The sequence below is a fragment of the Carassius carassius genome, chromosome 8 (genome assembly GCF_963082965.1).
Source record: "Carassius carassius chromosome 8, fCarCar2.1, whole genome shotgun sequence".
In the NCBI taxonomy this organism is placed as follows: domain Eukaryota; kingdom Metazoa; phylum Chordata; class Actinopteri; order Cypriniformes; family Cyprinidae; genus Carassius; species Carassius carassius.
The window spans coordinates 16,660,876-16,678,102 of NC_081762.1; the positions used below are offsets into that span (position 1 = coordinate 16,660,876).

General features: G+C 35.8%; 1 protein-coding gene across 1 annotated transcript in view; it reads left to right on the forward strand.

The window, feature by feature from the left end:
- col16a1 (collagen, type XVI, alpha 1) overlaps nucleotides 1-17,227 on the forward strand; it is a 68,400-nt gene that overhangs the window by 5,176 nt on the left and 45,997 nt on the right. The window contains exons 3-8 of the mRNA XM_059556456.1: nucleotides 3,308-3,376; nucleotides 4,650-4,767; nucleotides 12,373-12,496; nucleotides 13,729-14,010; nucleotides 14,506-14,586; nucleotides 16,234-16,308. Coding sequence (XP_059412439.1) covers nucleotides 3,308-3,376; nucleotides 4,650-4,767; nucleotides 12,373-12,496; nucleotides 13,729-14,010; nucleotides 14,506-14,586; nucleotides 16,234-16,308 — 749 coding nt within the window. The remainder of the gene's footprint in view (nucleotides 1-3,307; nucleotides 3,377-4,649; nucleotides 4,768-12,372; nucleotides 12,497-13,728; nucleotides 14,011-14,505; nucleotides 14,587-16,233; nucleotides 16,309-17,227) is intronic.

A 17,227-nucleotide genomic window follows, 5' to 3' on the forward strand; every position in this document is an offset into this window, starting at 1 on the left:
ATTCAGATTTTCGTGGTTTGTCAGCCAAAGATCAGAAATCGTGTTACTGCTTCTCTTAAAGAACTTACCTATAACAAGCAGGTATTAATCATTTTTTGTTGGCTTTATAAGATTTGGAATTTAAGTTGTAGGGCCACTTTTATGATACTTTGTTGTATTTCTGCATATTGAAAGTCATCATCATAATTGCAACTAGCACGATTCTTTAAAATGTCTTTTTATGTTTCGTGAAAGAAATGAAGTCATGTGTTTTGAATGACATTAATATATATATATATCGTGTGTGTGTGTGTGTGTGTGTGTGTGTGACATCTGAATAACCAACTACATATCATTGGTTAGTTAAATGCACTAGCCTTCGTCCTTAGTGAAGCCTTCTGTGAATACATCTGCTGTGTGCTGAATGTCTGTGCACATAGCACAGATCAGAGGAGACTAACCAAATTTAAGTTAACCCAAAGTAATTGTTGCTTCTTTTCTTACATTACATTTTCTTACAAAGTGCATGTTGTACTTTTAAAAGGTCTGTACATAAGTAAAATAAAAAGAAGGGATAGAATATCCTAAAAGAACATGGAACTGTGGAAAATGGCTCAGTGTTTAAAGAGTGATGCCATGCCTTTTCCTTTAGACTGCCAGGGCTGTGTCCCAACAATATGCTTATGGAAATTTGGGACCTTTCCATCTTTCCACCTTACATTCTCATACAGCAGAACTGAGAAAAGTGGGGGTCCCACAGTATTACAGTGAGACTAGACTTTTTTTCTTTCTTTCTTTTTTCGAATGACACTTAGTTTTCTCATTGTAATTAGGCTCATTTTAAAAAAAGTTGCAGGAGTTTTGAAGACCATCGTACTGTAACTACTGGCTATTGGCTTCATACAAGACTGACTCGTTCTCTAATTATTTTGGGAAACGTGAAGCTCTGCTTGTTTAGAGGCAGAATCTCCAGTTGAAACTTTGTAAGGGCTTGTCCTCTATCATTCATCACTTTAAACTCTTAGAACATGTTGTTTTTGCGCCTTTGCTTGTTAGACTCTTCAAGCTGGGCGTCCAAAAAAATCCTGTTTTATCTTATTATTATAATAATGCAAGTCTGACTGAATGTAGCCACTCTTCTACTGAAATGTGTAAATATGAACCCTGTTCCCATTAGTGCTTCTTATGACAAAAACATTGCATAGTTTAAGAGTATGATTTTACTGCTATCCTATGTTTACGCCTAAACCTATTTTTCAGATATTCCACAGTCAGTTAAGAATGAGATTTAATGGATGACAAACCACACATGATAATTGTTAAAGTCAACATTAGATCAAAATTAATGCACTTTACTTAATTTGTGCATGTTTGGAAATATTATATTTGGAAATATCATATTCAGGCATTTTTATGTGACTTTCATATGACTTCTCTCTTGTGCATTTCTGGTCTGATTGCATCATTTGACATTTCATCACCATGTTGTGCTCAGAAGTGATGCATGATTGAACAAGCTGACAAACAAACCCACCAAAAAACCTTTTCACACGTTCCACCAGCTCCAATTATCCTGGGTTTGTTTCACAGGGTGGATGGTAGGTCTCTAGGATGACTTTACCCAATTGACTTTCTCTTTAATGAGTTTCTCCAGGCCAACTCTGACACCTAAAAACATGCAATAAATAATATTAAATTAGGGGCAAATAGAACAAGAGTATGATGCAGTATATCACTTTTATGAGCTTTCAGGATAATGTTAATGTTAATGAGGAGACGTTTTGACTGAATCCAGGCAAGGTGAAGAACTTTTTTCTTCTACCATTTTTAAAATGAAGGTTTTGTTCTTCTGGCAAGTAAAGGACTTTTTATTCCTAAGAACCTCTGGTGAAGCAACCCGTACAGGTACGTATCCCTAAATTAAAAGAATTATCCGAAAACCTCAGAAATCTTCTCTCCACTTCAAACTGTAGCACTGTCTGCGTTGCATGATGACGTGTCTGTTCTCCATGCGTTTGAAATGCACCTCTCCTCCCCTTGCATTCAACTTTCCATCATTGCCTCGGGAGCGAGAGCCGCCTCCAGCTTTCCCATCTCCTCCCTGACATCTCCGCATCTTAATCCCGCCTTTTTGCCGTGTGAAAGCAGAGGGGCTTTGTAGAACCGAGAAGAAAAGGGATTTAGCTGAGTCTCTCTGATTTCAAAAAGTGAAAATGCGAGAACAATTCAAAATGAATTCTTTATCTGTCAGAGAAGTTTTTGTTGGAGACATTTCCTCCCTTTCTGTATGTGCTGAGTTAGCTGAGGAGAGATCCAGGTGTTGTAGATTTAAAAAGACTCTTTGTAACTTGACAGTGGAAGAATACGAGTTAGAAACCCCATCACCAGCTCTCCTCCGCCACTAGAAGCTCAACAAGACAGCTCTGAGCTGCTTCTCTCTGTTATTTCTTGAGTTTCTCATACTCATCTGATCTCTGAAACATCGACGTGACAGTTTCGATACAGAGCAGTAACTTGCTAATGCATGTTGACTGATGTACGTGTCTTTGAGCCAATCAAACCATGCTGATTAAAAACTTTTCTTCTCTCAGGCGCCTTTGACATGCTTCTTCACAAAGAAAAAGTCTTCTTTTTCAAATGCATTGTCCTCCACTGAACTTTTCAGAGTTTGTGGATCATAAAAAAAAAGACATGGAAAGATATAGACAGAATCAAAATGATATTTTGAGTGGATTTTAAATGCAACATGTTCCTCCAAAAGTTGTTTACGTCTAGTTGTACAATAGTTATTGGCAAAAAGTTATGACATTTGTCAGTTTAAATGTATGGTGATCATTTGCTGTCAAGATAAGATTTCCTTTGTTATTTAGTTTGAATATATTTGTTTATGCATACACACAGATCACCAAGTGAGCCAAAGAAGATATGTGACATCCTTGCTAAAAGTTCAAACAGTTGGAATTCCTCAGGATGTACCATACCATAGGATGTACTGTACTTTGGCTGAACCTTTTTAAAGTGAGGTGTTTTTCAAATGATGTCCATCAGTCGAAAGTGTGTCAGACCACCTGTCTTTGCCACCAGGCAGTGAGATTGGGAGAGTGATTCTTCCAGACAAGCGCATGTTATTTTTAACCCCATTTATATATTAGATGGTGTCTGTCTCCCTTCAGACCATCTTTGATCACCTCAACTTGCTCACCTCTTGTTCAGGACCAAGTTTTGACAGGACTCCTCATGATGGGGTGTACAAGTTGTTTTATGCAAAACCTTTCACTGGTGGCAGGACAAAATCTGCTGCAACTTCACTGCTTCTTTGTTTCTACAGGTGTCAGCTGCCCATCCATACAGGTAGAAGAATGGAAGTTTCCTCAAACGGTCAGAAACAACATTACAGGTAAATACTGCTGTTAAAAGACCTCCCTTAAAAACATGAAAACAATCATCATCTGTCATCATTTACTCATCTCAGGTTATTCAATACAACATGATGTCCTTGATCTTCTGAGAAACACCCAAAAAAAAGATATTTAGTCGAATGTCCAACCTGCTCTTTTCCATAAACTGAAATGAATAGTGATGGAAGGTTTCCAAGCTCTAAAAAAATAAAAATAAAAAACTAGTCCATATTACATGTATGCTACATGCCAAGTGTTTTAATATGATAGCTTTGTGTGAGAGCAACAGGCCAACATTTAAGTTATTGTTCACTGGTTTGAGCAACTGTAAATGAGTAGACAAAAACTTTCATTTTTGAGTGAACTATCCATATTATCATAATTTTTATAATTTCATAAAGTTGGACCTCTATTTAGGGGCCATTCACACAGAATGAGTTTTTGGATTTTTGTTCATTAAATTTAATGATTTTTATAGGTAATACATTACAGAGGGATTGATAATTGCTTTCAAACTTTGTTAAAAATACAGTAAAACAGAAAAACTGTAAATTAATATTACAACTTCTAAAATGAAGTTTTTTTTTTTTTTTTTATAAGGTGGCAAAAAATATGAGATGGTAGGAAAATGCTTTTTCATTCTCTGAGGTTTTTCTCTCCACCTCATATTATTTTCATCACAAACGTTTTACGAGAATACGCAAAGTTTCTAGAGGAAGCACACAATTTTTAATTTTTTTAATTTGCATCATCATGTCCCCTTAGGGGCTCCAAAATTTGTGATGTCAAAGCTGAATTTTCAGCCGCCATTTACTCCAGTCTTTAGTGTCACACAGTCCTTAAGAAATCATTCTAATATTCTAATTTGGCGCTAAAGAAACATTTCTCATCATAATCAAAGCTGGCTTCTATTTTCTTGAGCTTTGTACGCAAAAGCACTTCAGATTGGCCTATTATTTTGCATAGTATATCCAAAAAATGGGAAACAAGTTCACTCTACATAATTATGTGAATGTACTGCCATCTGTAATCATTCAAGCCTTTTAATACACTTAATTAAAGCTCAACTGCCCATTAAGGCAGTCTAAGGAACAGACTCTGTACATGAGCTGAAAGATATAAATGTTCCCAGTGTTAAGGTCCCTCCTTTGGCTTTACATGAATTGAAAACTGCCACAGCAGAGTTGATACATAGCATAGGACATGTCAACTAGCAGCTCACTGATTTATTAGCCTAAGGGGTGGTAAATGGATTGATTGCATGATCTGCAGGTTTCAATCTGGCACGCAGTTTCTCCCTGTTGAAGAACAGCGAGGTCAAGAAGATCCGAAACCCGAGAGGGCCTGTCATCCTCCGCCTTGGAAAAGTACAACTCATCCAACCTACAGAGTAATTTTTTTTTTTTTTACCTTTCCCTTTTTGTCTTGGTATCTATTTTTCCTCAGAGATTCTAAGAGCGGGATTATTTTCCATAATTTTCTGTGACCCTTCATGGTCAATTATCGAAAAAAACTAAATTTTAGCTTGCTCTCAGATGATGGAGCCTGTTAATAAAACATACAGTACAATAAGACAGAATTGCAGAACTTCTAGAAGTACTCTAGCAGGTCACTACAAGCCTCAAATTCCTGTCCGTTGACTGTTATTTGGGCTTACATTTACAGAATGCTAGCATCATGAAGGAATCGCAATAATGTCACTAGAGAGATTTTGACTTCCTCCTTAAGTTACGTCTGTCTCGCTGCAAATAAACATTTCAGCGGATTACACTCTGCTTTGTGCTTTTACACAGAAACGCTGTTAAATGTTTTATTAACAATAACTTTAAAAGTGCTTTTGGTGAGACCTCAAGCCAGAGTAACAATCCATTTTATGACAATGAAATAAGCTAACGGTTGTATTTCATCTGTTACTGTATGTTGGGATGAAAGTCATTTTGCATTGCTTTAGACTACTCATCAGCTTCCTTATTAGAATTTCCTCTTATTCTTTTTTCATGTAGACTTAACAGAAATTATGGCATTTGAGTCAAATAGGTCAGAGGAGTAATATTGAAGCTCTTGGTCTCTGGAATATATAACCTTTTTATACTTTTTTTGTACTTGCTCTGTCCTCGATCTGCAGCGTATACTCTATGTCATGAATTCACACACACACAAATGGAAGCCTTCAAAAGCCCTATTCGCACAGGACTACTTTTTTCTGAGAAGGTTACGGGATTTCTTATTGTACAGGCTACCTTGTGGACCTCATAATAGCTTTTAACTGCTGCTAATTCGAAAATAGGGAATATTTAAATTAACTAAATATGAACAATTGCTTTACGCAGAATTCCTGCTATTTGAAATTGAAAATAAAATGCTCACACCACTTTTACAAGCTATTCAAAAGCAAAGAAAATTGAAGAAAAGAGGGAATGCCACCGCAGTTAGTTAGCTGTATTTTATTTAAAAAGAAATGTTTGTTATTTTTACTTAAAAATAAACTTAAAAATAACCCAACTGCCGTTTGATTGAAATTAATTGGAATGCACAATGAAAAACATGATTTTTTAAAAATTGTTAAAAACAGAATTATCGGTTCAATTGCAATTCAAACATCACCTAAAAAACAAATTAATTCCAAAAGGGCTAAAGACTGAGAGTTTGAAACCTGTAGAACTTTTGAGTGGCATAAACTCCGTTATTATGCTATAATGGACATAATGGACGAAATAATGTATTGTCTTTATCTCCCTCCCTCCTGGATAGTTACCCATTTGTTTTCAGATGTTTGGACATGTGATCTATTGTCACTAATAGTGCTTGAGCAGCTGTTTATCTCCCCATCTTGAAATGATGGCTGTTCCCTGGCTGACATTCCCTTTAGAGAGAGCTGCTTGGCAGTTGCAAATAAACACGAGGATCTGACACAGCTTATCTTGGTGCTAATGTGCATTGCAAGTAATGTTACTTAAAGGTTAGGGATTTGGATCCAGATGTTAGGTTGGAGGTCTCTTGAGAACACTTATGTTCAGGGATCGGGATCAGAACAATGGTACAAAATGTGGTCATACTTGTTAATACACAAATGTCAGATTTAAAATTTTCTCATCAAAATGCTTTCTTATTCTATCCTTTACCTCCTTTAGCTGCAATAATAGTTGTGTTTTACTTGGAAGTTATACAGTTTGACCTTCTGAAACTTTTTCAATGAAAGGCAAAGATACACATACACACAGACATACTCAAATCCCCCATCATCAGGGAGTTCCTCTCTAAGAATGGGTTTTCCAGAGCCCCAGGTGCTTTCCCCATTTGAAACCTGAGCTCTTTTTTCTCCTGCTCTAAATCTCATCTCAGCCAGAGAGCGAGAGCCTTTGCTACAAACTCACTTGATATGGCCGGCTTACTGCAGAAAGGGGGAAAAAACAGGATTCTTCCTCCATAAATGGTCTCCGACATTCTCTTTCTATGAGATAAAGTTTAATGTAAAGTCTTGTCAAGCGGTCTCTGATACTTGATAGCAGCAGATGGGGTTTAAATTATTAGGCCACCTCTGTGTTAGTCATTCTCTTAGTTTAGACTTGGCTTATAATAGAACTGTCTAACTCTTGCTTTCCTTTATCTTGAATTTCACCTCACCTTGGAGCGAGATGGAGGGTGCAGGTTTGACTGTGTTTCCTCAGGTCATTGTATTTGTGTCCAAGAAGAAGTGCAAAAAAATTGGGGGGCTGATAAGAATAACTGATAATCAGCAGCTTGTTGTGGCTGATACTGATAATGATGCTTTGTGATTTTTCTAAGTAATTAGCAAATTAATTAAAAACTGCTAACTTGACACCAAATAAATGCTATTTAAAAGCTTTGAACTTTACAATTAATATAGGCGAGGGCATTTTCGAATCATGACCCCAAAAACCAATGTACTAAACCATGACTTCTGTGTACCATTACACCTCTAGTATATATATATATATATATATATATATATATATAGAGAGAGAGAGAGTAGATGAAAAGTCTCAAGCATATTAGGGCCGTTAAACCATTATGCGTCAGTGTGTAGCTAAATGTGTCGTCCTAGTTTTTGATACCTGACGCGCCGATGCACGCAATACTATGCGTTGTCAGTGGGGGCGACATTGCAAGTATTGTACATTAATTCAAGTATATTATGCATAGTTCGAATTACAGGGGGTACTGGGGGGTACTATACCCCCGAAAGGGACAGAAATATCAGTTTTGGGGAGGTCCAAGGTTATGATAGTTAACAAAAATGAACAAAAAAACTAAAACTAGGTGGGAAAAAAACATTGTCGTTAACTGAAATAAAAATAAAAATGAGGCATATATTACAAAAAAAACGATTACTAACTAAAACTGTAATGTGTGTTTTGCAAAACTAACTAAAATAAAATAAAATTATAGAGTAATGTCCTTAGTTTTCGTCTTTGTCAAGGTCTTTCATTTTTTAACGCTATTTAAAACACGCAGCGTGTTCGTTCAGCTGCATTTCCTTTCCCTGCTCTCCCTCCATCTCTCTTTCACTCATGCGTCCCTCACATGCGCGCGCACACACACACACACACTCAAGCACAGCCCCTCCCCTCCGTTCACACCACATCTCCATGAGAACGAGTGTTCGTTCGACGTTGAAAGCAAGTTTGCGAAAGGTTGGCAACTCTATCTCATGAACACCTTTACACAATCACACATTAAAAAGTGGTATAAAATATTTTAAATTCTGAATATAATTTTGTCAGTGTGTTAATGTCGACCCCGAGAAGCGATTGAGCCTTCTTTAGAAAGTTAACAAGATGCAAGTTTGAGGTAAAATGCACTTTTGATTGTGGTTGTCGATGTCAAAACACTATATAAGCTGTGATTCAAATATTAAAAAAATATCCTTTTTTTTTTTTTACTTTTACACTAAATGTTTGCTGCTCCAATCCAGATCGAGTAGGCTATTGACTGTATAGGGTAAATTTAGTAGTGTATCTTTGTTTGTGCATATGTGTATATGTGACTCATTTGTAGGATAATGTAGTGTTGATTATACCCAGCTTGTTCTGACATTAACAGTTTATCGGATTCTTGTATGTTACTGCTATGTAGTTCTTCTGTGGTAGTATGGGTTTTCATAGTATGCTCCTTAATCACATTAAAGATTGCTCAGGTTTCACATATCTCCAAGTAATTGTGTTGATTTGACACTGACTACCATAGACTATAATGGAAAATTGGTTTCTGTTTATACATTATATGAGAGGGTTGGGTCTTACCTCCAGGTCTTTTGAAATCTAAAAATAAACCAAATCAATATTTCATGAAATAGGCAATAGGCTTCTTGTAAATGTATTACTTTTACTAGTAATTAGAATGGTATTTCAGTGCACTTAACTTCTAACTTTTGAGTTGATCAAAACAGTTCTCTTTTGGATATATAATAACAATGAGATATTCTGTAGCCTACTGATTATCAGTTTGTCGCATGTTTAGACCTTGTATGTATGTTGCACAACACATTTTGCACTTGGCGATCACAGTGGGGATTTATATGGTAGTGGACCATGGTGGTCATAGAAGAAGTGAAGGAGCAGTACCCCCCAATAATGTTGGGGTAATTCGCACTCTGATATTATGTTTACAGAAGAAGAAGGTTTGAATACAATGGTGGGCGAAGAGGAAAAATTATGCTAGCTTATATGTATACATCCACATTTATATGATAGTTCATTGCAATTACACTCCAATAAAATAGCGTTGGAAAATGCCTAGAGAGAGGTGGCAATCGCGATGGGAAAACCCTTAGGTAAGGTGAAAACGGACTGGAAATGTGCCCATGACAAATTCACTAGGGCGCACAAAAAGCGGAAGGTGGCGTGCAGAGGTGGTGCGGGGCAGCTAAGTTTCGACATCCTAAAGTACTGGAAACGTCTGTCCTCGTCCAGGCTTCGCATGGAAAGCACCAGAGACACAAACTACCCATCCTGAGCTCTTCTTCGATTTTAAAGGGCGAATATCACGTGACCTGACTCTACTACCCCCTGTTGCGTGAGCGGTGTATTGCATACATGCATTGCCCATGACGCTTGCGTCCACTGTTTATACTATGAAAGGTAGCGTGTTGCTCGCGTTGCTTGCTTGCGTTGTTTGCGTTGACTATGTAACAGCCCTTAGTTTTATTTACATACAATACCATTCAAATAAGTTTGGGGTTGGTAAGTAGTCTTTTATGCTCACCAATGCTGAATTTTCAGTAGCTCTTACATTAATCATCAGTGTGTCACATTATCATTCAGAAATAATTATATGTTCAAATAAACATTTTGTCATTGGTGAACCCTTCCGAAAAAGTAGTATACTTCAAGTTTATTTTACTAAGTATACTTAAGTAAAGTTCAAGTATATTTCTAAGTATACTTTATATAGCAAGTATACAAATATCAGTGTTCTAGTAGTATACTTGTAGCTGTACTGTTTCAGTACTCCTTGGGACTAAATTGGCCCACTTATATAAAAGTATACTTTTAAGTATACTTTAAGTAAACTACTTTTTTTTTTTTACTACTTTTAGTAAACTTTGGGTACACTACTAGTTTACCTCTATGTTTGTAGTTTGTACTGCAATTATTCTAAAAGTGAACTTAATAAGTATATTACTATATTATTTATACTTATAAGTATACTGATTAAATACTTCGTACACTTTGAAGTATAGTCTCAGTAAACTACTAGTCTAGTAGTTTTGTACTGCAAGTATACTCATAAGTTTTGTTTAAGTGAACTTTACATCATACTACAATGTCCCTATTTATGGTAAATGGACTGCATTTATATAGCGCTTTCAACAGACCACATGGCCATCCAAAGCACTTTACAAGTTGCCTCACATTCACCCATTCACAAACTCATTCACACACCGACTGCGGTGTCAGCCATTCAAGGCGCCATCCAGCTCGTCAGGAGCAGCTGGGGTTAGGTGTCTTGCTCAAGGACACCTCGACACTTGGTCAGGTGGAGCCGGGGATTGAACCACCAACCTTCCGGTTTGTAGACAACCTACATAAACCACTGAGCCACTGCCGCCACAAGTGGCTTTTTATGAAAATTTATGAAAATTTATGAAAATTAAAAATTTATGTTTTAATGTGTATATATTTTGTTGTATGAATATCTGAACATACAAAACATCCAAAGAAAGAACAGAGTATCTGCTTGTAAACAAAAAACATTTTATTCTAGCTTCATGCATTATTTTTTAAACACTTAAAAAAAAATTCATAAAAAATTAAGAAATAACAAGAATAAAGAAATGAACAAAAAGCTGAAAAAAGAGACTATGAATTGGATTCAGAATGATAATCAAAACGTAGATGGAGTCAATCAACACCCCAAAGCTTGACTGTAATATTACCTCTTCATCTGTCATTTTATTCCATAATGTTACAGCTTTGATGCTGTTTTATGTCAGATGATCGTGTTACGGTACATACGTTAGTATCTGGTGTTTTTTTTTTTTCCTGTACAGAAGATGTGTACTAGCACCCTCTAAAGTATAACAATGAAAACAGGATTCTAGGAGTATAGCTCAAATATACTTAGAATTTTTATAAGTATAAGTCAAGTATACTTAAATGTCATGTTAAGTATATTTATGAGGAGTGAATAAACTTCTTTTTCGTAAGGGAAAACAAAGGAACACATGGAATTCATGATGCATAACATTTAAAAATATTTGAATGGTTGTGTATCTTACTCAAAAATACACAAGTTGGCTATTTGTCCATTAAAAACTGCTTAATGGAGAGTGGTGCAGTATTAGCTCCTATACAATGTTGCTAATATAAACACAAAGATGTCTGTATAAAAATACTGCTTTTTAGATTCTGATTGGTCCATTGATTTTAAAGTGGCATTGTTTTAAACACACATTTCAAAAGTGTTAAATCTATTTGTAACAGTGCTGAAATATGAACAGAATATAAAAATGTTTACTTTCAGCAGATGATTCTAATTAAAACATGCCCAAACATATAAAAGCAAAGTTTATTATTCTTGAGATAATCATCACAGAGCAACATGACACGCTAAACTTGGCTAAAAACACTACAGTTTTATAGTACACACTATACAGATGAGGCTGTTTAGGTCACAAATAGTATGAAACAAAATAAAGAAATTTATGCAATCGAAATTCTGTAATTCCACAAATGGCATTGATAATAATGACTGAACTTTTCTAGTTACTTTCCAACAATATATAATGCACTCTATTCTCAATATATAGATCTGCTATACGGGACTCTAATATTGAATAACAATTCAATTTATTAATAATAATTTTAAAAATAATAATAATCTTTGATTTATGATGGCCCTTTCAGTGAATTAGTTTTGATTATCAATATCAACAAGAAATCTTGGAAATGAATATATACCTCAATTTCATCCTGTACAATTTCCCTCTCTCTCTCCCTCTCTCTCTCCCTCTCTCTCTCTCTCTTTCGTGCTAGTGTTTAGTCCTGATTTCATTTCTTTTTTTTTTCCTCGAGAAGGCTGGCTTCACTGTTATTACTTTGGATTCATGGTCTCTGTTATAAATCATTGTCATCTCATTTTAGATACAAACACGTTACCTGCTCATTGTTGTGCATGTTACGTATGCATGTTTATGTGTTTATGATCAGCTTCTCATTGTTCCATGACTTGTGTGTGAATAAACTCCAGTACAGAGTCTGTATGTGTGTGTATATCTGGGATGGTAAACACATTCCTGGAGTTTGCCTGCCCTTGACCCACCAAGAGGCAGGCAAACTGTTTATCTACCGAGAGATAGAAGTTGAGAATGAAGATGAGGTTTGCTGAGCTGCATTTCTTTTCAAAATTAGTGTCAGGGGTTATCCATATATCTGTATCCACAGCACCATTAATACATAGATACTCCCTCTTCTGATAGCATTCAGACTGTTTGTACGTGTACTGCAGTCTAACCGCACACTTGTCTTCTCAGTCAAGTGTTTCCTCATGGACTTCCAGAGGAGTTCACCCTGGTCTTCACCCTGCTTCTGAAGAAGAAATCTTTGAATGATAACATTTACCTGTTCCAGATATCAGATGAACACGGCTATCCTCAGGTGTGTGTCCACTTTTCGCTCAAGTCCATAGATCTGTATCTTTGGGAACTACTAATTAAAGAGCGGCATTATAAATCATAAAATCCTAATTGCTGATTATTTTTAAAATATTGGAAAAAAATGGACAGACTGAGTAGTGCTCATAGCAGCACACTTACCCATGACACGAATATAAGCTGATAAAATTGCAAAAATGACTGAAATTCTTTTAAAAGGTGAAGATGTTTAGTTAATCTTTTAGGAAATTACATTGTTACACCAGTTGGTGAAGACAGGTGACTGTTTATACAGTAAGTGAATCATTGAATCATTAATTTAATCAATTAAATAAAACATGATTAATTCAGGACTGAAACAAGCGTGAATGAGTCATTGAATCATTAACTCAATCAATGGTAACACTAAACAGTAAGGTACATTTTTACTGTATTCACTAAAATGAACTAATGAGCAATTCATTTGTTACTGCATTTATTCATCTTTTATTAATGTTGGTTCAAATACATTTGTTCATTGTTAGTTCATGTCACCTCAGGTATATTAAATAATGTTAACAGATAAAACTTTAGAACTTAATAATGTATTAGCAAATGTTGAACTTTACCATTAACAACGTTTTTGAATATTTTTTTCATAGTTCATGTTATCTAGCCATGCTGCTTTATATGTTTTATATGAGTTTTTTTTCATTTCTGACTTAAATATACTATGGGTTTATGCGTAAGATCTCTTGAATACTTAGTAAAACATATTTAATTTTAAAGCTAGTTTTTGATTATGCTACACCAATACTAACACTTTGCGACAATTCTGTGAGAAATGTGACTTTGGCAAATAAAACTAGTCAAAGAAATAGTAAAAAATATATATATATATATAAAAAAATATATATATATATAAAAAAAAAAAAAAAAATATATATATATATATATATATATATATATATATATATATATATATATATATATATATATATATGTAATAAAAATGTAACATTTCCAAAAGATATGCCTTATGACAAGCATCTTAATCTTAAAAGATTATATGTACTTTTGCCATGATATACAGCTAAATAATTTATTGTTATGAAATAATAACAACATATATATATATATATATATATATATATATATAATGACAAAATGTTAATTTTGGATCCTGTACTGCAGCCTCAACATAATCACATTTTCTAAATAAAACTCTCTTTTTCCCTATTTATCACACTCCTTTAGTTGTCACTGGACTGGAATGGTCCAGATGGTAACCTGGCCCTGCGGGCGAGTGGAGCTGACCCTGAAGGGTCCATGGTGGGGTGTGTGTTCAAAGGAGACGGTGTGGAATCCCTGAAGGACATGCGCTGGCATAAAGTGGCTCTGAGTCTGCAGAGAGGTGCTGCCTCCCTGCACGTGGACTGCAGCTCCATTGAGAACATGCCCCTGGAGCTCCGTGGCCAGTTACCCATTAATGGACACACGCTGCTGGGTATGAGGGCAACTGATGCTGGCCCTGTGGAGGTGAGGACCTCTGCTGATCCTACAAAGGATTGAGGCCGTATTGTGAACCTTTTACAGAGGAAGAGACTTGCTATATAAGAATGTCAATTAGATGAAGACTGCAGAAGCTTCCGTCTCCTCTCATAATTGAGCACTACATTGCTAATAGAGTAGTCGGAAGTAGATGTTTCCTATAAGCTGGCTTCCCGCAGGTTTTGCCCCTGGCATCCAGTCTGCCTGGGAATTGTGGCAGGAGTGTGTCTGTGGATGTATGAGAGACAGGAAGACTACGGGCGCTTCTCTTCAGGGCTAATGAAAAAAGATGAAAAGAACAGCCCATTCTAGCCTAATAGAGCTTCATCCATTACTAATTATTTAGTTAGTTATCCAACCACTTAGCAAAATGATCATGTAAGTGGTCATATGTACAGCAATGGGGGGTCCAGCATTTAAAAAGCATATTTTCTTTGTTCTTGCTCTGCTTTTAATATGCTTTCTCTCTTCATCTTTCTTCAGATTGACATCCAGCAAGTGATGGTGTATTGTGACCCCTCTCTGGCTATCCAGGAGGCCTGCTGTGAGATACCTGGAGCTCGGGTAATAATGTCTGAACTGGTAAAAACACTGTAAAATGCTTTTATACATGGTAATATGCGAAGTTTCAAACACGTTTCGTCTAGTGAATTCATTTATGAGTATTCACCCACTATGGGCTGTCAAATGGCTTTTTATGGCATTGCTGTACATAGAGAGCAGGGTTTAAGATCTACATAACAAAAACGACACTTATTTGGATAGTGTTTGCTGGAAATGAACAAACATTTTTAAAAAAGTAGAAATGTATAGTAAAAAGAATAAATAAAAAAAAAATAAAGAAATCAATTCAATTCTGTTATTCGATGTCCAGTAATTAGCTATTTTGACATTATCAACATTAAAAATAAAAATAAACGATTGAACTACATTAAGTTGTTTGTTCAGACAAAGGAATAGTTCACCTTAAAAAAATTTACTCACAAACTATTTTAAATAATTTTTGGTATTTTAAATAAAATAAAATATACATGAAATCATTTGATGTAAATGAAAATGAAAACATGTTTAAATGTGGACAAATAGAAAGTGAGACAGAGAGAGAAAATACAATTCACATTTTGAGGTTAACTATTTATTTAAAAGTGAAGCACTTTGCATCAAAGTAACTGTGAAATTAGTTAAAAGTGAGCACGTTAACAATGTTATGCATGCAATCCCATGCATGTAAATTACACAAATAACTATATAATTTTACCTTGGAGGTTTGAACCTGCCACAGTTCAAGCATAGGTAGAAGAATTTTTGAAAGGGTGAGTGTTTTTCCCAGTATTGTCAAGTAATATTTCACACTAGCTGATGAAACATTCGCACATGTTTTCAGTGATCACAGTGGAGGCAAAGCTCATGTTTTGCTGAGGAAATGGATGCCTTCTTTCTGTCAAAAAAATCATTGTTGTAGTTGTACTTGATGGATCAAGCTCCATCGGGATGGCTGTGGTGGAGGAACAGCGCTTGAGTCATCAATGTGGGAGTGCTGCTTTATTTGAGGATTTGGAATTTGGTGCGTCTCTCCTCTCTGAATTGATCAGAGCTTTGGCAAGGCTTGCTGAATTGAAAAAACTCACAGGAATGCGTCCCTTGCAGATAACTTCAGCCTGTATGAAAAGCATACAGCCACCCACAGCCTGGAATAGTAAAGAAGGTAGAGATCAGGAAATGTCACCTGCGAAACTAACTTGACAAAGGAAGTGCATATGAGAATATGTACAGCCAACTCTGAGCTGGCATTTAGAAATTTGATACAATTTTGGATCAGATTAGTGACTTGCAAGAAGTACCATTTTTTATCTGAAAAAAAAAAAAATATTCCCTTTACATGTTAGTTACGTATATGTGAGGTAAGGTATGAATGACATTAAAACCATCTGACTAAAACATCAACATGGTTGCCATAGTGTGTGTGTGTGTGTGTGTGTTTGAATGTAAGCCAGCAAAGTTCTCTGTGTTCTGTTGTTTTGGGGCGAATGCTCAAAGCTCCCTGCAAGCAGTGTTTAAAATGGAAACAAGGGCAACTATTTCCCCCTTGAATACATTTGCTCTAACGTGGCTTTTTAAAAGCAGAGGAGTCAGCGATTGCGTCTTGTAATATTAACATTTATATTATACCTAAATCAGTTTGAACTGCATGTGCTCTTTGTGCTTCTGTAGTGCCCACCGGATGCTCCCAAGAGTCGACGAGCTGCAGAGAACCAGGTGGAGTTTGCACCTATTCCCTTCGCTCAGGTACATTCATTTGTTAAAATTTCTAATCTTTTGCAAATAATTTGAAGAAATGTTGAAATACAGTCCATGAACTCATTCATTTGCAAAAACAGCCCTTGATACCGCACTTGAAAATGAGCCACTGAAAGTGTCTCTGAAAGGGCCTCTAATTAAAAGATCTCACAGAAATTAAGAGAGGGGTTGTTAGTTATCCAATGTGGGATCCTGATCTTGAGATGGTTTGAAGTGTTTGATGACACACACGTACTTGCTCTCAGTGGGAGCTATTAAGGGGGCGTAGAGAGAGCATTCATCCTTGCGTTTTAAAGCAGAAAGAATGCAATTGAATGGAACATATTGAAGAAGCCTCAAGATGCGGTTTTTAACAAGCTGTATTTTTTTATTCAACACTCTATTTTAAAACGCAGCATAAATATGCGATAACCAAAGACATCCATCAAATGCATTTGTGCACATTAACCAGCAATTAAAAGATGGTGCGAACCGAACAATTCCTGTGTGCAAGCCTCCAAAAGCCCAAAGAAATAATCTTCCTAAAATAGGTTTGCCAGTCTCCTTAGGTGAATATACTAATTATACATTAAAATAAAGTGTGACCTATATTAAAATCACAATAAAAATGAACTTTTTTTATTTATTACTTGACAGCAGGCTGCTATTATCAACCTTCATTTTATGGGAAAAGATAAAATCATGCCATTTGGCTAAATACCTCCTGCGTGTTTCATGGAAAAAGAACAATCATACAGGTTTGGAGAAAAATGGGGCAAGTAAATTATAGAGTTTTAATTTTTGGGTGAGCAATCCCTTTAAAACAATCCCACTGCTAGCCGACCATACACTATAAACAAAAATCTGTCAACGTTAGAGCAACACAAATTGACTGCTGAAAAATCACATCTTTTTGCATTTCTGTGTC